Genomic DNA, 24,558 nt, shown 5'->3' with positions numbered 1-24,558 from the left:
GCAGTAGCCTATATCTCGGGAATATAGCGCGCACAACTGTCATGGTATGTCTTCTTCTAACGCACAGACTTTTGCCGCTCGACTTTCTCTCTCGCGCATCACTGTTTGCTCCGATTTTTAAACTTCAAAGCCTGACAATGGATATTAATGACCGGGTTTTCGTAGGCAATCTTATACCATCGTGATTGTTATAAAATTAACTACATTTTGGTGTAAAATTAAAGCGGTCCATAGATCGGTGGAGTTTTTTTATATTGACTTACCTGTTTATACCCGCTTGCCAGTTTAGTCAAAAAATGGTTAAGCAAGGCTACCGTGGCATATTCTATGCATTATTTGCTGTCGGTTAGAGTATAATTTGGCAGGTTGCGAGTACGGTAAAAAATTTAAAAAAATTTAATTTTTATTAATTTATTTAAAAATAGCTTGGTCAGGATTTTGATAGGAAATCTATTATAGGCGTATTTATCTATTATCTAAGCGTTTTAAAAAATATATTTCATTAGGTTGCAGGATCGGTGAAGGTCGAAGTAGGTCCGGCTCTTAGACTATAATAGGTCTGATAGTTTTTTAGTTACATTTATTTCACTAGAGGCGCTTGCGCATTACCATCCTAGTACAGCTGTTTTTTTTTGCTAATTGGTAAGCCTGAATTTTTTCAATTCAATTTTTTTTTTATTTATATCAATTTTTTTGTTATCAATCGAGATATTTTAAGTAGATTCTTTTATGATTATAAAATAAATACTAATATAATTATAAAAAAAAAAAAAAAAAAAAAACAACAAATTTTAATGAACGAAAATTTTAAATATTTTATATTTATTTCTGCTTCCCGCCATTTTTTCATTATTTTTTTATTATTTCATAATAAATGAGCATTATGAGTCGTGCACTTTCGGATTTTCCAAATTTTTTTTACAATTCGTTTCAACAACAGGGACTCAAATTTTGTGATCCCTGTTCTAAAATAATTAGGGAACGGTTGAGAGCAGCCTTGACCAACAAAATGTATACAGGCTCTCCTTTTCATTCGAAGGACTACATCGAGTCTTCGATATTTATCAACAATTATGTTTTTTCACGTCAACTTGATTTTCATAAAAATTTCTACATAAATGATATTAAAATAAAATTAATTGTAAATATCGGAAACGATCGATCGGTTCACGCTTGATTCCTTGGAATTCAAAGAGATTAGACTTTCCTTTCTTAGTGTTGAGAAAAAAGGCTTCTAACTACAAAAACGTAATGATCTTACCAATGTAATAATTTGATCATAAAAATTATAAATTTACCAAATCTTAAAAGTTTAAAATTATAATTAAAGAAAAACCAACTGAATTTTTTTTCTTTTCTTAAGTATCGATTATAATTTTACTTAAGTTATACTTGACAGCAAAAGTTACAATATAACCAAATTACAAATAACAAATTTATAAATTTAATAAGTTTCTATTAATAAAAACAAATGTATTCCTAAAGTCATTTTAAACATATCGTTGATTTACTGTTTGAATATTACCTAGAATAATATTTTATTTTTCTTAATTTAATTTAAACTATTTATAATATTTATCGTTTATAATATTGTATTTCTTAGAAATATCATTCTTAGAACATTTATGCATTTGTGAAACAGAGAGCGTTGTAAAATTACACTTAAAAGTATGTGACAGTGTGCTACCTGTAGGTTCTTCTCTTTCTATCATAAGATACTAGTGAAATAATCGACAATCTGTGGCGACAATTAGTAAAATAAAAAAAAAAAAAAAACATCGAGTCATTGTGTAAAATCGTATCTCACTTGGTGGATAATCGTTGCGGTGAACACTTCATCAAAAAAAAGTATCCTAAGTAAGTACGAAAATTTTTTTTTATACTTGAATGCATAATATTGTTCGTTAAGTTTTATATAAATCGGGAAATGAAAGCCGCGGACAATATTATTTGGAAATGTAAGTCTGGTTATATTAATAAAAAAAAAAAAAGAAAACGAAAATAGGGAAAAAAAAAATCAAATTAAAAATTATTGTCAAAAAAATTTTATTTATTTATAAAATTAAACTTTGTAAGAATATAGCAGCGGTTATTATTTAGCAATGTATGTCCGGTTCTATTGATGAAAAAAATTTGATGATTGAAAATTGGGTTAAAAATTTCAGCCAAACCAAAATTTATTCATTTTTAAAAATTAGCATTTTAAGAAACGTACAGCGAATATTATTTAACAATGTTAGTCCGGTACTATTGAAAAAAAAAATTAAAAAAAAAATTTGATAATTAAATATTAAGTTAATAATTATTGGCGAAAAAGAAATTTATTTATTTTTAAAATATAGCGTTGTAAAAAAAGTCAAGCGAATATTATCTAGCAACGTCAGAGCGGTTCTATTGATAAAAAAAAAAATAAAAAAAAAATTTGATAATTAGAAATTGGGTTGAAAATAATCGGCAAAAAAAAAATTAATTTATTTTTAAAAATTAGCGTTTTAAGAAAGGTACAGCAATATTATTTAGCAATGTAAGTTCGGTTCTATTGTGAAAAAAAAAAAATTAAAAAAAAATTTGTTAATTAAAAATTACGTTAAAAATAATCGGCAAAAAAAAATTTACTTATTTTTAAAATATAGCGTTGTAAAAAAAGTCAAGCGAATGTTATTTAGCAATGTATGTCCGGTTCTATTGATGAAAAAAAAATAAAAAAAAATTTGGTAATTAAAAATTAAGTTAAAAATTATCGGCGAAAAAGAAATTTATTTATTTTTAAAATATAGCGTTGTAAAAAAAGTCAAGCGAATATTATCTAGCAACGTCAGTGCGGTTCTATTGATAAAAAAAAAATAAAAAAAAAATTTGATAATTAAAAATTGGGTTGAAAATAATCGGCAAAAAAAAAATTAATTTATTTTTAAAAATTAGCGTTTTAAGAAAGGTACAGCAATATTATTTAGCAATGTAAGTTCGGTTTTATTGTGAAAAAAAAAAAATTAAAAAAAAATTTGTTAATTAAAAATTACGTTAAAAATAATCGGCAAAAAAAAATTTATTTATTTTTAAAATATAGCGTTGTAAAAAAAGTCAAGCGAATATTATTTAGCAACGTCAGTGCGGTTCTATTGATAAAAAAAAAATAAAAAAAAAATTTGATAATTAAAAATTGGGTTGAAAATAATCGGCAAAAAAAAAATTAATTTATTTTTAAAAATTAGCGTTTTAAGAAAGGTACAGCAATATTATTTAGCAATGTAAGTTCGGTTCTATTGTGAAAAAAAAAAAATTAAAAAAAAATTTGTTAATTAAAAATTACGTTAAAAATAATCGGCAAAAAAAAATTTATTTATTTTTAAAATATAGCGTTGTAAAAAAAGTCAAGCGAATGTTATTTAGCAATGTATGTCCGGTTCTATTGATGAAAAAAAAATAAAAAAAAATTTGGTAATTAAAAATTAAGTTAAAAATTATCGGCGAAAAAGAAATTTATTTATTTTTAAAATATAGCGTTGTAAAAAAAGTCAAGCGAATATTATCTAGCAACGTCAGTGCGGTTCTATTGATAAAAAAAAAAATAAAAAAAAAATTTGATAATTAAAAATTGGGTTGAAAATAATCGGCAAAAAAAAAATTAATTTATTTTTAAAAATTAGCGTTTTAAGAAAGGTACAGCAATATTATTTAGCAATGTAAGTTCGGTTCTATTGTGAAAAAAAAAAAATTAAAAAAAAATTTGTTAATTAAAAATTACGTTAAAAATAATCGGCAAAAAAAAATTTATTTATTTTTAAAATATAGCGTTGTAAAAAAAGTCAAGCGAATATTATTTAGCAATGTATGTCCGGTTCTATTGATGAAAAAAAAATAAAAAAAAATTTGGTATTAAAAAATTAAGTTAAAAATTATCGGCGAAAAAGAAATTTATTTATTTTTAAAATATAGCGTTGTAAAAAAAGTCAAGCGAATATTATCTAGCAACGTCAGAGCGGTTCTATTGATAAAAAAAAAAATAAAAAAAAAATTTGATAATTAAAAATTGGGTTGAAAATAATCGGCAAAAAAAAAATTAATTTATTTTTAAAAATTAGCGTTTTAAGAAAGGTACAGCAATATTATTTAGCAATGTAAGTTCGGTTCTATTGATGAAAAAAAAATAAAAAAAAATTTGGTAATTAAAAATTAAGTTAAAAATTATCGGCGAAAAAGAAATTTATTTATTTTTAAAATATAGCGTTGTAAAAAAAGTCAAGCGAATATCATCTAGCAACGTCAGTGCGGTTCTATTGATAAAAAAAAAAATAAAAAAAAAATTTGATAATTAAAAATTGGGTTGAAAATAATCGGCAAAAAAAAAATTAATTTATTTTTAAAAATTAGCGTTTTAAGAAAGGTACAGCAATATTATTTAGCAATGTAAGTTCGGTTCTATTGTGAAAAAAAAAAAATTAAAAAAAAATTTGTTAATTAAAAATTACGTTAAAAATAATCGGCAAAAAAAAATTTATTTATTTTTAAAATATAGCGTTGTAAAAAAAGTCAAGCGAATGTTATTTAGCAATGTATGTCCGGTTCTATTGATGAAAAAAAATAAAAAAAAAATTTGATAATTAAAAATTGGGTTGAAAATAATCGGCAAAAAAAAAATTAATTTATTTTTAAAAATTAGCGTTTTAAGAAAGGTACAGCAATATTATTTAGCAATGTAAGTTCGGTTCTATTGTGAAAAAAAAAAAATTAAAAAAAAATTTGTTAATTAAAAATTACGTTAAAAATAATCGGCAAAAAAAAATTTATTTATTTTTAAAATATAGCGTTGTAAAAAAAGTCAAGCGAATGTTATTTAGCAATGTATGTCCGGTTCTATTGATGAAAAAAAAATAAAAAAAAATTTGGTAATTAAAAATTAAGTTAAAAATTATCGGCGAAAAAGAAATTTATTTATTTTTAAAATATAGCGTTGTAAAAAAAGTCAAGCGAATATTATCTAGCAACGTCAGTGCGGTTCTATTGATAAAAAAAAAAATAAAAAAAAAATTTGATAATTAAAAATTGGGTTGAAAATAATCGGCAAAAAAAAAATTAATTTATTTTTAAAAATTAGCGTTTTAAGAAAGGTACAGCAATATTATTTAGCAATGTAAGTTCGGTTTTATTGTGAAAAAAAAAAAATTAAAAAAAAATTTGTTAATTAAAAATTACGTTAAAAATAATCGGCAAAAAAAAATTTATTTATTTTTAAAATATAGCGTTGTAAAAAAAGTCAAGCGAATATTATTTAGCAACGTCAGTGCGGTTCTATTGATAAAAAAAAAATAAAAAAAAAATTTGATAATTAAAAATTGGGTTGAAAATAATCGGCAAAAAAAAAATTAATTTATTTTTAAAAATTAGCGTTTTAAGAAAGGTACAGCAATATTATTTAGCAATGTAAGTTCGGTTCTATTGTGAAAAAAAAAAAATTAAAAAAAAATTTGTTAATTAAAAATTACGTTAAAAATAATCGGCAAAAAAAAATTTATTTATTTTTAAAATATAGCGTTGTAAAAAAAGTCAAGCGAATGTTATTTAGCAATGTATGTCCGGTTCTATTGATGAAAAAAAAATAAAAAAAAATTTGGTAATTAAAAATTAAGTTAAAAATTATCGGCGAAAAAGAAATTTATTTATTTTTAAAATATAGCGTTGTAAAAAAAGTCAAGCGAATATTATCTAGCAACGTCAGTGCGGTTCTATTGATAAAAAAAAAAATAAAAAAAAAATTTGATAATTAAAAATTGGGTTGAAAATAATCGGCAAAAAAAAAATTAATTTATTTTTAAAAATTAGCGTTTTAAGAAAGGTACAGCAATATTATTTAGCAATGTAAGTTCGGTTCTATTGTGAAAAAAAAAAAATTAAAAAAAAATTTGTTAATTAAAAATTACGTTAAAAATAATCGGCAAAAAAAAATTTATTTATTTTTAAAATATAGCGTTGTAAAAAAAGTCAAGCGAATATTATTTAGCAATGTATGTCCGGTTCTATTGATGAAAAAAAAATGAAAAAAAAATTTGGTATTAAAAAATTAAGTTAAAAATTATCGGCGAAAAAGAAATTTATTTATTTTTAAAATATAGCGTTGTAAAAAAAGTCAAGCGAATATTATCTAGCAACGTCAGAGCGGTTCTATTGATAAAAAAAAAAATAAAAAAAAAATTTGATAATTAAAAATTGGGTTGAAAATAATCGGCAAAAAAAAAATTAATTTATTTTTAAAAATTAGCGTTTTAAGAAAGGTACAGCAATATTATTTAGCAATGTAAGTTCGGTTCTATTGATGAAAAAAAAATAAAAAAAAATTTGGTAATTAAAAATTAAGTTAAAAATTATCGGCGAAAAAGAAATTTATTTATTTTTAAAATATAGCGTTGTAAAAAAAGTCAAGCGAATATCATCTAGCAACGTCAGTGCGGTTCTATTGATAAAAAAAAAAATAAAAAAAAAATTTGATAATTAAAAATTGGGTTGAAAATAATCGGCAAAAAAAAAATTAATTTATTTTTAAAAATTAGCGTTTTAAGAAAGGTACAGCAATATTATTTAGCAATGTAAGTTCGGTTCTATTGTGAAAAAAAAAAAATTAAAAAAAAATTTGTTAATTAAAAATTACGTTAAAAATAATCGGCAAAAAAAAATTTATTTATTTTTAAAATATAGCGTTGTAAAAAAAGTCAAGCGAATGTTATTTAGCAATGTATGTCCGGTTCTATTGATGAAAAAAAATAAAAAAAAAATTTGATAATTAAAAATTGGGTTGAAAATAATCGGCAAAAAAAAAATTAATTTATTTTTAAAAATTAGCGTTTTAAGAAAGGTACAGCAATATTATTTAGCAATGTAAGTTCGGTTCTATTGTGAAAAAAAAAAAATTAAAAAAAAATTTGTTAATTAAAAATTACGTTAAAAATAATCGGCAAAAAAAAATTTATTTATTTTTAAAATATAGCGTTGTAAAAAAAGTCAAGCGAATGTTATTTAGCAATGTATGTCCGGTTCTATTGATGAAAAAAAAATAAAAAAAAATTTGGTAATTAAAAATTAAGTTAAAAATTATCGGCGAAAAAGAAATTTATTTATTTTTAAAATATAGCGTTGTAAAAAAAGTCAAGCGAATATTATCTAGCAACGTCAGTGCGGTTCTATTGATAAAAAAAAAAATAAAAAAAAAATTTGATAATTAAAAATTGGGTTGAAAATAATCGGCAAAAAAAAAATTAATTTATTTTTAAAAATTAGCGTTTTAAGAAAGGTACAGCAATATTATTTAGCAATGTAAGTTCGGTTTTATTGTGAAAAAAAAAAAATTAAAAAAAAATTTGTTAATTAAAAATTACGTTAAAAATAATCGGCAAAAAAAAATTTATTTATTTTTAAAATATAGCGTTGTAAAAAAAGTCAAGCGAATATTATTTAGCAACGTCAGTGCGGTTCTATTGATAAAAAAAAAATAAAAAAAAAATTTGATAATTAAAAATTGGGTTGAAAATAATCGGCAAAAAAAAAATTAATTTATTTTTAAAAATTAGCGTTTTAAGAAAGGTACAGCAATATTATTTAGCAATGTAAGTTCGGTTCTATTGTGAAAAAAAAAAAATTAAAAAAAAATTTGTTAATTAAAAATTACGTTAAAAATAATCGGCAAAAAAAAATTTATTTATTTTTAAAATATAGCGTTGTAAAAAAAGTCAAGCGAATGTTATTTAGCAATGTATGTCCGGTTCTATTGATGAAAAAAAAATAAAAAAAAATTTGGTAATTAAAAATTAAGTTAAAAATTATCGGCGAAAAAGAAATTTATTTATTTTTAAAATATAGCGTTGTAAAAAAAGTCAAGCGAATATTATCTAGCAACGTCAGTGCGGTTCTATTGATAAAAAAAAAAATAAAAAAAAAATTTGATAATTAAAAATTGGGTTGAAAATAATCGGCAAAAAAAAAATTAATTTATTTTTAAAAATTAGCGTTTTAAGAAAGGTACAGCAATATTATTTAGCAATGTAAGTTCGGTTCTATTGTGAAAAAAAAAAAATTAAAAAAAAATTTGTTAATTAAAAATTACGTTAAAAATAATCGGCAAAAAAAAATTTATTTATTTTTAAAATATAGCGTTGTAAAAAAAGTCAAGCGAATATTATTTAGCAATGTATGTCCGGTTCTATTGATGAAAAAAAAATGAAAAAAAAATTTGGTATTAAAAAATTAAGTTAAAAATTATCGGCGAAAAAGAAATTTATTTATTTTTAAAATATAGCGTTGTAAAAAAAGTCAAGCGAATATTATCTAGCAACGTCAGAGCGGTTCTATTGATAAAAAAAAAAATAAAAAAAAAATTTGATAATTAAAAATTGGGTTGAAAATAATCGGCAAAAAAAAAATTAATTTATTTTTAAAAATTAGCGTTTTAAGAAAGGTACAGCAATATTATTTAGCAATGTAAGTTCGGTTCTATTGATGAAAAAAAAATAAAAAAAAATTTGGTAATTAAAAATTAAGTTAAAAATTATCGGCGAAAAAGAAATTTATTTATTTTTAAAATATAGCGTTGTAAAAAAAGTCAAGCGAATATCATCTAGCAACGTCAGTGCGGTTCTATTGATAAAAAAAAAAATAAAAAAAAAATTTGATAATTAAAAATTGGGTTGAAAATAATCGGCAAAAAAAAAATTAATTTATTTTTAAAAATTAGCGTTTTAAGAAAGGTACAGCAATATTATTTAGCAATGTAAGTTCGGTTCTATTGTGAAAAAAAAAAAATTAAAAAAAAATTTGTTAATTAAAAATTACGTTAAAAATAATCGGCAAAAAAAAATTTATTTATTTTTAAAATATAGCGTTGTAAAAAAAGTCAAGCGAATGTTATTTAGCAATGTATGTCCGGTTCTATTGATGAAAAAAAAATAAAAAAAAAATTTGATAATTAAAAATTGGGTTGAAAATAATCGGCAAAAAAAAAATTAATTTATTTTTAAAAATTAGCGTTTTAAGAAAGGTACAGCAATATTATTTAGCAATGTAAGTTCGGTTCTATTGTGAAAAAAAAAAAATTAAAAAAAAATTTGTTAATTAAAAATTACGTTAAAAATAATCGGCAAAAAAAAATTTATTTATTTTTAAAATATAGCGTTGTAAAAAAAGTCAAGCGAATGTTATTTAGCAATGTATGTCCGGTTCTATTGATGAAAAAAAAATAAAAAAAAATTTGGTAATTAAAAATTAAGTTAAAAATTATCGGCGAAAAAGAAATTTATTTATTTTTAAAATATAGCGTTGTAAAAAAAGTCAAGCGAATATTATCTAGCAACGTCAGTGCGGTTCTATTGATAAAAAAAAAAATAAAAAAAAAATTTGATAATTAAAAATTGGGTTGAAAATAATCGGCAAAAAAAAAATTAATTTATTTTTAAAAATTAGCGTTTTAAGAAAGGTACAGCAATATTATTTAGCAATGTAAGTTCGGTTCTATTGTGAAAAAAAAAAAATTAAAAAAAAATTTGTTAATTAAAAATTACGTTAAAAATAATCGGCAAAAAAAAATTTATTTATTTTTAAAATATAGCGTTGTAAAAAAAGTCAAGCGAATATTATTTAGCAATGTATGTCCGGTTCTATTGATGAAAAAAAAATAAAAAAAAATTTGGTATTAAAAAATTAAGTTAAAAATTATCGGCGAAAAAGAAATTTATTTATTTTTAAAATATAGCGTTGTAAAAAAAGTCAAGCGAATATTATCTAGCAACGTCAGAGCGGTTCTATTGATAAAAAAAAAAATAAAAAAAAAATTTGATAATTAAAAATTGGGTTGAAAATAATCGGCAAAAAAAAAATTAATTTATTTTTAAAAATTAGCGTTTTAAGAAAGGTACAGCAATATTATTTAGCAATGTAAGTTCGGTTCTATTGTGAAAAAAAAAAAATTAAAAAAAAATTTGTTAATTAAAAATTACGTTAAAAATAATCGGCAAAAAAAAATTTATTTATTTTTAAAATATAGCGTTGTAAAAAAAGTCAAGCGAATATTATTTAGCAATGTATGTCCGGTTCTATTGATGAAAAAAAAATAAAAAAAAATTTGGTAATTAAAAATTAAGTTAAAAATTATCGGCGAAAAAGAAATTTATTTATTTTTAAAATATAGCGTTGTAAAAAAAGTCAAGCGAATATCATCTAGCAACGTCAGTGCGGTTCTATTGATAAAAAAAAAAATAAAAAAAAAATTTGATAATTAAAAATTGGGTTGAAAATAATCGGCAAAAAAAAAATTAATTTATTTTTAAAAATTAGCGTTTTAAGAAAGGTACAGCAATATTATTTAGCAATGTAAGTTCGGTTCTATTGTGAAAAAAAAAAAATTAAAAAAAAATTTGTTAATTAAAAATTACGTTAAAAATAATCGGCAAAAAAAAATTTATTTATTTTTAAAATATAGCGTTGTAAAAAAAGTCAAGCGAATGTTATTTAGCAATGTATGTCCGGTTCTATTGATGAAAAAAAAATAAAAAAAAATTTGGTAATTAAAAATTAAGTTAAAAATTATCGGCGAAAAAGAAATTTATTTATTTTTAAAATATAGCGTTGTAAAAAAAGTCAAGCGAATATTATCTAGCAACGTCAGTGCGGTTCTATTGATAAAAAAAAAAATAAAAAAAAAATTTGATAATTAAAAATTGGGTTGAAAATAATCGGCAAAAAAAAAATTAATTTATTTTTAAAAATTAGCGTTTTAAGAAAGGTACAGCAATATTATTTAGCAATGTAAGTTCGGTTCTATTGTGAAAAAAAAAAAATTAAAAAAAAATTTGTTAATTAAAAATTACGTTAAAAATAATCGGCAAAAAAAAATTTATTTATTTTTAAAATATAGCGTTGTAAAAAAAGTCAAGCGAATATTATTTAGCAATGTATGTCCGGTTCTATTGATGAAAAAAAAATAAAAAAAAATTTGATAATTAAAAATTGGGTTGAAAATAATCGGCAAAAAAAAAATTAATTTATTTTTAAAAATTAGCGTTTTAAGAAAGGTACAGCAATATTATTTAGCAATGTAAGTTCGGTTCTATTGTGAAAAAAAAAAAATTAAAAAAAAATTTGTTAATTAAAAATTACGTTAAAAATAATCGGCAAAAAAAAATTTATTTATTTTTAAAATATAGCGTTGTAAAAAAAGTCAAGCGAATGTTATTTAGCAATGTATGTCCGGTTCTATTGATGAAAAAAAAATAAAAAAAAAATTTGATAATTAAAAATTGGGTTGAAAATAATCGGCAAAAAAAAAATTAATTTATTTTTAAAAATTAGCGTTTTAAGAAAGGTATAGCGAATATTATTTAGCAATGTAAGTTCGGTTCTATCGCAAAAAAAAAAATTTTTTAAAAATTTGTTAATTAAAAATTAGGTTAAAAATTATCGGCAAAAAAAAATTTATTTATTTTTAAAAATTAGCGTTTTAAGAAAGGTACAGGGAATATTATTTAGGAATGTATAACCGGTTCTATGGATAAAAAAAAATAAAAAAAAATTTGATAATTAAAAATTAAGTTAAAAATTATCGGCGAAAAAAAATTTATTTATTTTTAAAAATTAGCGTTTTAAGAAAGGTACAACGAATATTATTTAGCAATGTTAGTCCGGTTCTATTGCAAAAAAAAATAAAAAAAAAATTTGTGAATTAAAAATTGGGTTAAAAATTATCGGCAAAAAAAATATTTATTTATTTTTAAAATATAGCGTTGTAAAAAAATTCAAGCGAATATTATTTAGCAACGTCAGTGCGGTTCTATTGATAAAAAAAAAAATAAAAAAAAAATTTGGTAATTAAAAATTAAGTTAAAAATTATCAGCAAAAAAAAACTTATTTATTTTTAAAAATTAGCGTTTTACGAAAGGTACAGGGAATATTATTTAGGAATGTAAGTCCGGTTCTATTGATAAAAAAAAATGTATTTTTAAAGTCATTTTAAACATATTGTTGATTTCCAGTTTAAATATTACCTAAAATAATTTTTTTTTTTCTTAATTTAATTTAAACTATTAATAATATTTGTCGTTCATAATGTCGTATTTCTTAGAAATATCATTCTTAGAACATTTATGAATTTGTGAGACAGAGAGCGTTGTAAAATTACACTTAAAAGTGTGTGACAGTATGCTACCTGTAGGTTCTTCTCTTTCTATCATAAGATACTAGTGAAATAATCGACAATCTGTGGCGACAATTAGTAAAATAAAAAAAAAAAAAAAACATCGAGTCATTGTGTAAAATCGTATCTCACTTGGTGGATAATCGTTGCGGTGAACACTTCATCAAAAAAAAGTATCCTAAGTAAGTACGAAAATTTTTTTTTATACTTGAATGCATAATATTGTTCGTTAAGTTTTATATAAATCGGGAAATGAAAGTCGCGGACAATATTATTTGGAAATGTAAGTCTGGTTATATTAATAAAAAAAAAAAAGAAAACGAAAATAGGGAAAAAAAACTCAAATTAAAAATTATTGTCAAAAAAATTTTATTTATTTATAAAATTAAACTTTGTAAGAATATAGCAGCGGTTATTATTTAGCAATGTATGTCCGGTTCTATTGATGAAAAAAAAATAAAAAAAAATTTGGTAATTAAAAATTAAGTTAAAAATTATCAGCAAAATAAAACTTATTTATTTTTAAAAATTAGCGTTTTAAGAAAGGTATAGCGAATATTATTTAGCAATGTAAGTTCGGTTCTGTCGAAAAAAAAAAAATTTTTTTAAAATTTGATAATTAAAAATTAGGTTAAAAATTATCGGCAAAAAAAAACTTATTTCTTTTTAAAAATTAGCGTTTTAAGAAAGGTACAGGGAATATTATTTAGGAATGTATAACCGGTTCTATGGATAAAAAAAAATAAAAAAAAAATTTGATAATTAAAAATTAAGTTAAAAATTATCGGCAAAAAAAAATTTATTTATTTTTAAAATATAGCGTTGTAAAAAAAGTCAAGCGAATGTTATTTAGCAATGTATGTCCGGTTCTATTGATGAAAAAAAAATAAAAAAAAATTTGGTAATTAAAAATTAAGTTAAAAATTATCGGCGAAAAAGAAATTTATTTATTTTTAAAATATAGCGTTGTAAAAAAAGTCAAGCGAATGTTATTTAGCAATGTATGTCCGGTTCTATTGTGAAAAAAAAAAAATTAAAAAAAAATTTGTTAATTAAAAATTACGTTAAAAATTATCGGCAAAAAAAAATTTATTTATTTTTAAAATATAGCGTTGTAAAAAAAGTCAAGCGAATGTTATTTAGCAATGTATGTCCGGTTCTATTGATGAAAAAAAAATAAAAAAAAATTTGGTAATTAAAAATTAAGTTAAAAATCATCGGCGAAAAAGAAATTTATTTATTTTTAAAATATAGCGTTGTAAAAAAAGTCAAGCGAATATTATCTAGCAACGTCAGTGCGGTTCTATTGATAAAAAAAAAAAATAAAAAAAAAATTTGGTAATTAAAAATTGGGTTACAAATTATCGGAAACAAAAAATTTATTTATTTTCAAAATATAGCGTTGTAAAAAAAGTAAAGGGAATAATATTTAGGAATGTAAGTCCGGTTTTATTGATAAAAAAAAATTAAAAAATAACTTGGTAATTAAAAAGTGATTAAAACATTATCGGTGGGGAAAAATTTTTCCACTTTGAAACATTAGATTCGCAAAAAAAAGGCTGTAAATATTACATAAGGATGTAGGTCCAGTTCTATTGCTAAAAAAAAACAATATCTATCTTTTGCAGATTCATCCAATATCTCACAACAGTATAAGCCAAACAATGAATGGGTTTCGAGGCAAAACTAAAGGTGAATGAGAAAATATAATATTAAAATGTATATTATGATAATGAATAATGGGTACAAAAAAAATGATATAAATTTTTCAGTTGTTAGCTTTATTTGGACAATAATAAAGAAAACGAGTACGATGTTAATTGCAGTATGATTTTATTTGATAAGTTTAAGTTAAATCTTTAAAGTTAAATAAAATTTAATTTTCTGAATCTTACAGGGAGAGGAAGAAGAATGAAAGAAACGCGTGCCCGCCCAGCACTACAACGCGATGCCATCGCGCCAAACGGACCACGAACTCGACTTAGAACTGACCGAGGTGGACCAACCAACGAAGCGGGCACTCTCAACAACCCGCAGCTGCCCGGAGCTCAGCATCCGGCAGGCAATGCCAACCAGCTTCAACGACACCAGGAGCCAGGGGCTGTAAACAACCCGCAGCTGCCAAATGCTCAGCAACTAGATGACAATGTCAACCAGATGCCAAGACATCAGGAACCGGGGGCTGTTAACAACCCACAGCTGCCAAATGCTCAGCAACTAGATGACAATGTCAACCAGATGCCGAGACATCAGGAACCAGGGGCTGTTAACAACCCACAGCTGCCAAATGCTCAGCAACTAGCTAACAATGTCAACCAGATGCCGAGACATCAGGAACCGGGGGCTGTTAACAACCCACAGCTGCCAAATGCTCAGCAACTAGCTAACAATGTCAACCAGATGCCGAGACATCAGGAACCGGGGGCTGTTAACAACCCACAGCTGCCAAATGCTCAGCAACTAGCTAACAATGTCAACCAGATGCCGAGACATCAGGAACCGGGGGCTGTTAACAACCCACAGCTGCCAAATGCTCAGCAACTAGCTAACAATGTCAACCAGATGCCGAGACATCAGGAACCGGGGGCTGTTAACAACCCACAGCTGCCAAATGCTCAGCAACTAGCTAACAATGTCAACCAGAGGCCGAGACATCAGGAACCGGGGGCTGTAAACAACCCACAGCTGCCAAATGCTCAGCAACTAGCTAACAATGTCAACCAGATGCTGAGACATCAGGAACCGGGGGCTGTTAACAACCCACAGCTGCCAAATGCTCAGCAACTAGCTAACAATGTCAACCAGAGGCCGAGACATCAGGAACCGGGGGCTGTAAACAACCCACAGCTGCCAAATGCTCAGCAACTAGCTAACAATGTCAACCAGAGGCCGAGACATCAGGAACCGGGGGCTGTAAACAACCCACAGCTGCCAAATGCTCAGCAACTAGCTAACAATGTCAACCAGATGCTGAGACATCAGGAACCGGGGGCTGTTAACAACCCACAGCTGCCAAATGCTCAGCAACTAGCTAACAATGTCAACCAGATGCCGAGACATCAGGAACCGGGGGCTGTAAACAACCCACAGCTGCCAAATGCTCAGCAACTAGCTAACAATGTCAACCAGATGCCGAGACATCAGGAACCGGGGATTGTAAACAACTCACAGCTGCCAAATGCTCAGCAACTGATTGGCAATGCTAACCAGTTATCAAGATCCTTAATGCTGCCAAATTTTAGCATACCACCTCCAAAGATTGCGCAGCGACCGTCTTCTATCGAGCCCCATCTGCCATCAAAGCGCACAATGAAAGCCATTCAAAAGTTCAACCGCAATTACTCGAAGCTCTTGGAACAGGTTGGAAAAAATCAGCAGCAATCCCAAGAGTTGTCAGGATGGAATCAACTGCAGCAGCAACGATTGCAACCACAGAAGCAGCAATTGCAACTGCAGCAGCAGCAACTGATGCAGCAGCAATTGCAACCACAGCAGCAGCATTTGCAACCACAGCAGCAGCAATTGCAACCACAGCAGCAGCAATTGCAACCACAGCAGCAGCAATCACAACCACAGCAGCAGCAACTGCAACTACAGCAGCAGCAATTGCAACCACAGCAGCAGCAATTGCAACCACAGCAGCAGCAATCACAACCACAGCAGCAGCAACTGCAACTACAGCAGCAGCAATGGCTATCACAGCAGCAGCAATTCTTACTACTGCAGCAGCAAGTGCTACCTCAGCAGCAACAATTGCTCCTACAGCAGCAGCCGTTGCTACCACACCAGCTGCAATTGTTACCGCAACAGCAGCCACTTCTTCAACAGCAACCTGGGATCTTACTTCCTCCTAATTTAGCCCATCAGCACATTTATCCTCCATTTAATTTTCCTAATCATCCACCGAATTTCTCTACTCTTTTCTATCCGTACTTCTGCCTTCCTAATCAATACGCTCGTCCTTAGAGTTTACTGAGAAAAAAAATATTCTTTAACAATATATTCAAAGACAGTATCCGTCTACAGTATACTTCTCGTATTTGTATATCTATATTTAGTAAAATCTAGTAAATATAAATATACAAATACATGAATGGTTAGGTACTGGGTCTTTTACATTATGTTATAATAATAATAATAATATTATTAAAAAAAATATTTATAACATAAATTTTAATAAAAAAAATAATAATAATCATAACAATATTGATATCATTAATAATTAAAATTATAATAATTATTCACTTTTTTAAAAAGCTGTACGTTTTTCCAAAAAAAAAAAAATAATAAATCAACAATTTATAAAAATGTATTAAGTTATTAATAATATTATTCTTGAAAAAAAAACTGTGATTTATTCTATCCATGTGTTTAGTTTAAAAATTATAGTCAAAAAATATAAATAATTTAAAAAAAAAAAATTTCTTTTAACTATAACACTCAGAATTCAAATTTTCGCTCTCATTTTATAAAACAAAATGGCCGACATTAACCTATGGGTTGTTGACGTTAAAAGGTTTAAGTGAAAGTAGTGAGTCAAAGTAATGTCTGAATTATTTTGTTTACTTAATTTTCGTACATAAAAATTAATTATTTACATTTATAATAAAATAAAAAATTAAGGAATCAATAATTATTAAAAAAAAAAAATTCATTTCTTGCCTCGTTTCTCTTTTTAACATATTTCTATCTTGTCTTTGCTCTCAGCTGCCTCCGGTCGTTCCGTACCCTTTGATAATATTCATCTCTATCGATGATCGAGATGGAAACAATGGTTCAACTTTAATTATTTTAATAATTCAAAAGTGACGCTATATTGTTTTAATGTAATTTTACAAATATTAGCGTTAATAATATGTTGTTTTTTATTGGATTCACTAAAGCCTCCTTAGATAGTAAACGTCAATTAACGTAATTAAATTACGATGTATATCTAAAAAAATTTAATTGGACAACTAAATAAGGTAAATATGTTTGGAGATTAGAAGAATTAATTTAATCTTGATTAATGGATAAATAAATAAAATATCAGAAATGATCAACAATAATCTTCACTTAAATGATTTGAAGGTTAGAATACAAAGAAGAATACAACGATGAAAGGTACAAGCATAATAATCATGAGGAAATGATAATACTACGGAAGGAATAATGGAATTTTGTCATCGCTTACATACTGAAGATGTGAATTTTATAATACTAGGGACATGATTGATTATTTTACAATACTTACAAAAACAGGTAAATTTTATTCGATACAACAAACATGAAAGAGGCAAATATTTTAACACTACATAAATTAATTTCAGCAATGAATAAAAGATAAATTGGCATATTTGGAAACACGACAATTATCATAATTATTTATGGTCTGAAAATATAAACTAAAAAGTGAAAAAGTGATTGCAAAATTGTATAGGAATGAGGGGCCGGTACTGCTGACAAAAAAAATATTTGAAAAATGTATTAACAATTTGATCGCTAAAATTTGATGGCCAAACAAAAAAATTACCTAATTTCGAAGAATTTGTATTGTAAAAAAGCATAAGTGAAATTGTATACGGATGAAAGGGCCGGTACTGCTGATAAAAAAATATTTGAGAAATTTATTTACAAATTAATCGCTATAATCTGATGGCCAAAAAAGAAATTAATTTATTTTTAAGAATTTGTATTGTGAAAAAGTGTTTGTGAAATCGTATAGGGATGACGGGCCGGTACTGCTGATGAAAAAATATTTGAAACATTTTTTTACAAACTAATCGCTATAATTTGATGGCCAAAAAAATTAATTTATTTTTAAGAATTTGTATTGTAAAAAAGTGATTGCGAAATTGTATGGGGATGAGGGGCCGGTACTGCTGATAAAAAAATATTTGAGAAATTCATTTATAAATTAATACACAATATCGCTCACTTTTTTACAATTCAAATTCTTGAAAATTAACTAATTTTTTTTGTTGACCATCAAATTATAGCATTTAATTTGTAAATAAATTTTTCAAAAATTTTTTTATCAGCAGTATCGGCCCCTCATCCCCATAAAATTTTGCAATCACTTTTTTTGTAGAATTTGTATTATGGAAAAGCATAAGCGAAATTGTATAGGGATGAGGAGCCGGTATTGTTGATAAAAAAATATTTGAGAAATTTATTTACAAATCAATTGCTATAATTTGAAGGCCAAGAAAAAAAATTAATCAATTTTTAACAATTTGCATTGTGAAACAGTGCGAGCGAAATTGTATAAAGATGAGGGGCCGGAACTGCTGATGAAAGAATATTTGAAAAATTTATTTTCAAATTAATTGCTATAATTTGAAGGCAAAAAAAAAATTAATTTATTTTTGAGAATTTGTATTGTGAGAAACTGTTTGCAAAATCGTATAGGGATGAGGGGCCGGTACTGCTGAAAAAAAAATATTTGAGAAATTTTTTTACATATTAATCGCTATAATCTAATGGCAAAAAAAAAAATTAATTTATTTTAAAGAATTAGTATTGTGAAAAAGTGTTTGTGAAATCGTATAGGGATGACGGGCCGGTACTGCGGATAAAAAAAATATTTGAGAAATTTTTTTACATATTAATCGCTATAATCTAATGGCAAAAAAAAAAATTAATTTATTTTAAAGAATTAGTATTGTGAAAAAGTGTTTGTGAAATCGTATAGGGATGACGGGCCGGTACTGCGGATAAAAAAAATATTTGAGAAATTTTTTTACATATTAATCGCTATAATCTGATGGCAAAAAAAAAAATTAATTTATTTGAAAAAATTTGTCTTGTGAAAAAGTGATTGCGAAATTGTATAGGGATGAGGGACCGGTACTGCTGATGAAAAAATATTTGAGTAATTCGTTTATAAATTAATACATAATGTAGCTCTCGCTTTTTCACAATACAAATTCTTCAAAATTAACTAATTTTTCTTTTTGGCCATCAGGTTATAGCAATTAATTTGTAAATAAATTTTTTTAATATTTTTTCATCAGCAGTACCGGCCCCTTATCCGTATACAATTTCGCAATCACTTATTCACAATACAAATTCTTAAAAATAAATTAATTTTTTTTTGACCATCAAATTATAGCAATTGATTTGTAAATAAATTTCTCAAATATTTTTTTATCAAAAATACTGGCTCCTCATCCCTATACTATTTCGCAAATACTTTTTTTGTAGAATTTGTATTGTAAAAAAGCATAAGCGAAATTGTATAGGAATGAGGAGCCGGTACTGCTGATAAAAAAATATTTGAAAAATTTATTTACAAATTGATGCTCTTAAAGTGATGGCCAAAAAAAAAAATTAATTTATTTTTGATAATCTGTATTGTGAAAAAGTGAGAGCGACATTGTAAAGGGATGAGGGGTTAGTACTGCTGATAAAAAAATATTTGAAAAATTTTTTTACAAATTAATCGCTATAATTTGATGGCCAACAAAAAAATTAATTAATTTCTAAGAATTTGTATTGTGAAATAACCTAAGTGAAATTGTTGAGGGATAAGAGGCTGGTACTGCTGATAAAAAAATATTTGAAAAATTTTTTTACAAATTAATTGCTATAGTTTGATGGCTAAAAAAAAAAATTTATTTATTTTTAAGAATCTGTATTGTGAAAAAGTGAGAGCGACATTGTGTAGGGATTAAGGGCCGGTTCTGCTGATAAAAAAATATTTGAGAAATTTATTAACAAATTAATGTTTTTAAATTGATGGCCAAAAAAAAAATTTATTTATTTTTAAGAATCTGTATTGTGAAAAAGTGAGAGCGACATTGTATAGGGATGAGGGGTCAGTACTGCTGATAAAAAAATATTTGAAAAATTTTTTTACATATTAATCGCTATAATTTGATGGCCAAAAAAAAAATTAATTTATTTTAAAGAATTTGTATTGTGAAAACCCCGTATAGGGATGACGGGCCGGTACTGCTGAGGAAAAAATATTTGAGTAATTCATTTATAAATTAATACCCAATGTAGCTCTCACTTTTTCACAATACAAATTCGTCAAAATTAACTAATTTTTTTTTTCGGCCATCAAATTATAGCAATTTATTTGTAAAAAACTTTTTCAAATATTTTTTTATCAGCAGTAGCGGCCCCTCATCCCTATACAACTTCGCTTACACTTTTTCGCAATACAAATTGTTAAAAATTAATTAATATTTTTTTTGGCCATCAAATTATAGCAATTGATTTGTAAATAAATTTCATAAATATTTTTTTATCAAAAATACTGGCTCCTCATCCCTATACTATTTCGCAAATACCTTTTTTTGTAGAATTTGTATTGTGAAAAAGCATAAGCGAAATTGTATAGGGATGAGGAGCCGGTATTGTTGATAAAAAAATATTTGAGAAATTTATTTACAAATTAATTGCTATAATTTTATGGCCAAAAACAAAATTAATTTATTTGAAAAAATTTGTATTGTGAAAAAGTGAGAGCGACATTGTATAGGGATGAGGGGTCAGTACTACTGATAAAAAAATATTTGAAAAATGTTTTTACAAATAAATCGCTATAATTTGATGGCCAAAAAAAAATTAATTAATTTCGAAGAATTTGTATTGTGAAATAACCTAAGTGAAATTGTATAGGGATAAGCGGCCGGTACTGCTGATAAAAAAATATTTGAGAAATTTATTTACAAATTAATGGTGTTAAATTGATGGCCAAAAAAAAAATTAATTTATTTTTAATAATCTGTATTGTGAAAAAGTGAGAGCGGCATTGTAAAGGGATAAGGGGTCAAGACTGCTGATAAAATCATATTTGATAATGTTTTACAAATCAATTGCTATAATTTGATGGCCAAAAAAAAAAATTTATTTATTTCTAAGAATCTGTATTATAAAAAAGTGAGAGCCACATTGTGTAGGGATTAAGGGCCGGTTCTGCTGATAAAAAAATATTTGAGAAATTTATTAACAAATTAATGTTTTTAAATTTATGGCCGAAAAAAAAAAATTATTTATTTTTAATAATCTGTACTGTGAAAAAGTGAGAGCGACATTGTATAGGGATGAGGGGTCAGTACTGCTGATGAAAAAATATTTGAGAAATTTATTAACAAATTAATTGCTATAATTTAGTGGCTAAAAAAAAAAATTAATTAATTTGGAAGAATTTGTATTGTGAAAAAGTGTGAGTGAATATTGTACAACGATATTGGCTCGTTTCTGGTGATGAATTATCTCTAAAAAATACATGATGGGAAAATATTGGTAAAAATCGTTCGAATAGAGCAATATTACAATTTGGTTAAATTGAAATCGTTAATATTCATCTATAAATCGTTTTTTATTATTAATAATTTTTAGTTTTTTGACATGCTTATTTGCTTGTAGCTAGAAATCATCTAACTGCTGCTTAGTTTTATTCTTTTACTTACTAAATTTTTTACCGAGCACTTTTTGAGATACTAAAAATGCGTTTTGATAAGAATTACAGCGATTTGTTCGAATCGTGATTATTATTAATTTTGTAAGTTTTGATGATTTCTATTCGAACTTACGAATGCGTCTTACGCCAGGAGCATTGGCTTTTTAATGATTAAAAATTATTTAAATGTTGCTTAGTTTTACTATCTTACTTACAAAATTTTTTACTGTACACCTTTTAGGAAACTAAAAGGTCGTTTCGATAAGAATCACAACCCCGCTTAAAAAATTCGTTAGATTCTTATAGTTGTATACATAAGGCCTTATACTTAACTATGGCACTTCTCATAGAACTTAATTATTCCTAAGAAATCTCTATGATAATATATGAGAATCTATTGAATTCCATGAGTTTTTCTATACAGGGCACGATTCGTCTGAAATGTGGTTGTAAATAATTTTGTAAGTCAGGGATGATTTCCATTCGAACATAAGAATGCGTCTTATGCTAGGAGCATTGACGTTTTAATAATTAGAAACTATTTAACGGTTGCTTAGATTTATTATTTTATTTATAAAATTGTTAATTGAACACCTTTTAGGAAACTAAAAGTGCATTTTCATAAGAATCTTCAAGATTCGTCTGAAATGCCGTTCTTAACATTTTTCTAACTTCAAAGCACTAATAATTTGATGGCTTTGCAGAATTTCATTTTTTGCTATTTTTTAGGCAATTACTATAGAATCTAGGTGAAAACGACATGTTTGAAAAGAGCCTGGTTTTTAATGAATTTCTGCTTGTAGTTATATGTCTATATAATGTACAATATTGGCCATAAATTCACGACGGGTGGCGTTCAAATCGGTAAAATAAACTAAAGATAAATAAACATTTAGAAAAATTAAATTTAAATAGATAAAAAAGTAGATAATATAAAAATTTTATAAAAAAAACAAACAGTAAAAAAATACTTAGGTAATAATTTAAATGGATAAAAAAATATATCGGTAATAAAAATAACAGAAAAATGAAAACTACTCTAAAAAAAAAAAATTAGCCAATTAAAACTGAGGATAAAAAAATAGCGCGCATTTTTAAAATCGGCTAACAAAAAATTGGTATAATTATAAATATTGATATATGAAAAAAACAATAAAAAAAATACATAATAAAAAAAACATATGGTAAACAAAAAAACGGATAATTTAATTTAAGAAAAAAAAAAATTTACAAATAAAAAAAAAGATAAATATACATTAATCTATTCGATTAAGCTAATAATTATAAAAAATTGCAAAAACAAAAATTTATAATTATATAAATTGATAAAAAAAATTCTGTATAATTAAAAATATAGATGAAAAAAAAAAAAAATAATCAATTTCCTGAGTAAAAAAAATTGCGGATAAATATAAATAAGAATTAATATAATATAGATAAATAAATAAAAGAATAAATATATAATTGTAAAAAAAACACACCAATTTTTAAACATTTGGATGAATATAATTATCTATATTTAAACATATAGATAAATAAACAATTGCACAAAAGATTTGATTTCAAAATAAATATACTTGTTATCGGAAGGACACAGATTCCAAGCCCAGCAGATTAATTTTATAAATATTTATTTTGAAATCATATCTATTTAAATTTAATTTTCTAAATGTTTATTTATCTTTAGTTTATTTTACCGATTTGAACGCCACCCATCGTGAATTTATGGCCAATATTGTAAGTCATGTCATATTTTTATATAAACAGTGATGACATCACTTTTACAATACGTAAATTCCGACTTCTGTAATTTAAATTGAGTAAATTCTTATATATAAATATTTTGGCAATCACTATCTTTGTCAAAGAAGGGGAATTAAAAATTTGTAGATGTCACTGTTCTACCATTCCCTCTAAGTCGATAGAATAGTTTGTCATATGTATATCTACTTCTCACCACTAGATGGTGCTCGCTACTGTCGGTAAGGACCCTTTTTATCGACGAAAAACCCTCCAACATCTTCTTAACGATAATAAATAAAAATTTTTATCGATCAATTCATTGAAATGTTGTATAAACCCTTTACTCAAAGATTTAAGATTATACATTTGAATATACATATGAAGAAGATCTCATAAATAAGATGTTAACTTGATTGTCAATCTTGATTTTATTTTAAACTTTTTATTGAATGATACGATGACTTATAGACGAGTAGAGTATGAGAATTAAAATGTCCGTTTGATTTCTTTGGTCTCTACTATCTCTCATGTCTCACAGCGGGTGCCATCAACAGAGACTTACCCTCCGTACCATCACTCAAATATTTACTTATTTTTTTTTATTTCTTACAAAATGTATGTAATAATAAAATAATTTTTATAAATTTATAAGTGTTAATAATATCATTATTGTTTTTTTTTTTTTCAGGTCTTGATCCTCAAGTTCAAGATTCCAAAGATCTCTACTGGTTCTAGAAAATATCCTGAGTCATAAAAAAGGATGGAGTTAGAAAAATATTATTAATTAATTAATGAAATAATAATAATGAATAAAATAAAAAACTTTTTTATATATATATATTTAATTTGAAAAATTAAAAAGTGGATGAACTGTTTGTTAAAATGTTATAAATATCGATAAAAGTGAATGAACGAAAGAAAAAAAAATAAGTTGTAATGTCAAGTGTATATAGTGTTGCCTAATTACTGTAAGAAATGAGTTAGTTATTCATAAACTAAGACTATTAAATACATATTAGTAAATTTGCGTGCACTATTTATAAAAAATAACTGCTGTGAACTGATGCTGAGACTATGATTTAACGTAGTGTGCAAATTAGTTATTAAATAAATAAATAAAAAAATTAAATTTGTAAATTGTCAAAAAAAAAAAAAATATTATTTATTGAGTAATAATTTTGCCATGTATATCACTTATCGCTGTGTAATAATTTTTCCTGTAACAAAATAGTAAAATTATTTGGTATTAAT

The 24,558-nt window shown here is 25.1% G+C and overlaps 1 protein-coding gene and 1 long non-coding RNA gene across 3 annotated transcripts; both read left to right on the top strand.

The window, feature by feature from the left end:
* The first annotated feature begins 13,765 nt into the window (after window positions 1-13,765).
* Window positions 13,766-16,136, top strand: LOC128668173 (putative uncharacterized protein DDB_G0271606). The gene is made up of 2 exons (XM_053740421.1): window positions 13,766-13,862; window positions 14,068-16,136. Exons 1-2 carry the CDS (start codon window positions 13,835-13,837, stop codon window positions 16,134-16,136), a joined length of 2,097 nt encoding a protein of 698 aa, XP_053596396.1. The 5' UTR covers window positions 13,766-13,834.
* A 550-nt stretch (window positions 16,137-16,686) lies between these two features.
* LOC128668180 (uncharacterized) lies at window positions 16,687-19,088 on the top strand. Of its 2 annotated transcripts, XR_008403942.1 has the most exons (4): window positions 16,687-16,711; window positions 16,878-17,134; window positions 17,241-17,411; window positions 17,480-19,088. It is a non-coding gene; the product is annotated as an uncharacterized LOC128668180 (long non-coding RNA). The 2 variants fall into 2 exon arrangements; XR_008403941.1 differs by having other exon boundaries at window positions 16,688-17,134.
* Window positions 19,089-24,558: the final 5,470 nt, after the last annotated feature.

The sequence above is a fragment of the Microplitis demolitor genome, chromosome 7 (assembly GCF_026212275.2).
Source record: "Microplitis demolitor isolate Queensland-Clemson2020A chromosome 7, iyMicDemo2.1a, whole genome shotgun sequence".
Lineage (NCBI taxonomy): Eukaryota > Metazoa > Arthropoda > Insecta > Hymenoptera > Braconidae > Microplitis > Microplitis demolitor.
The sequence above is the reverse complement of the archived record's forward strand: the minus strand, read 5'-3'. Positions and strand labels throughout refer to the sequence as shown.

Excerpts from the sequence above, each read along its gene's own strand:
- LOC128668173 (XM_053740421.1), top strand. The coding sequence starts at position 13,835 with ATGAATGGGTTTCGAGGCAAAACTAAAG. Across the intron at positions 13,863-14,067 it reads GTTTCGAGGCAAAACTAAAG|GGAGAGGAAGAAGAATGAAA; the intron begins GTGAATGAGAAA and ends TGAATCTTACAG.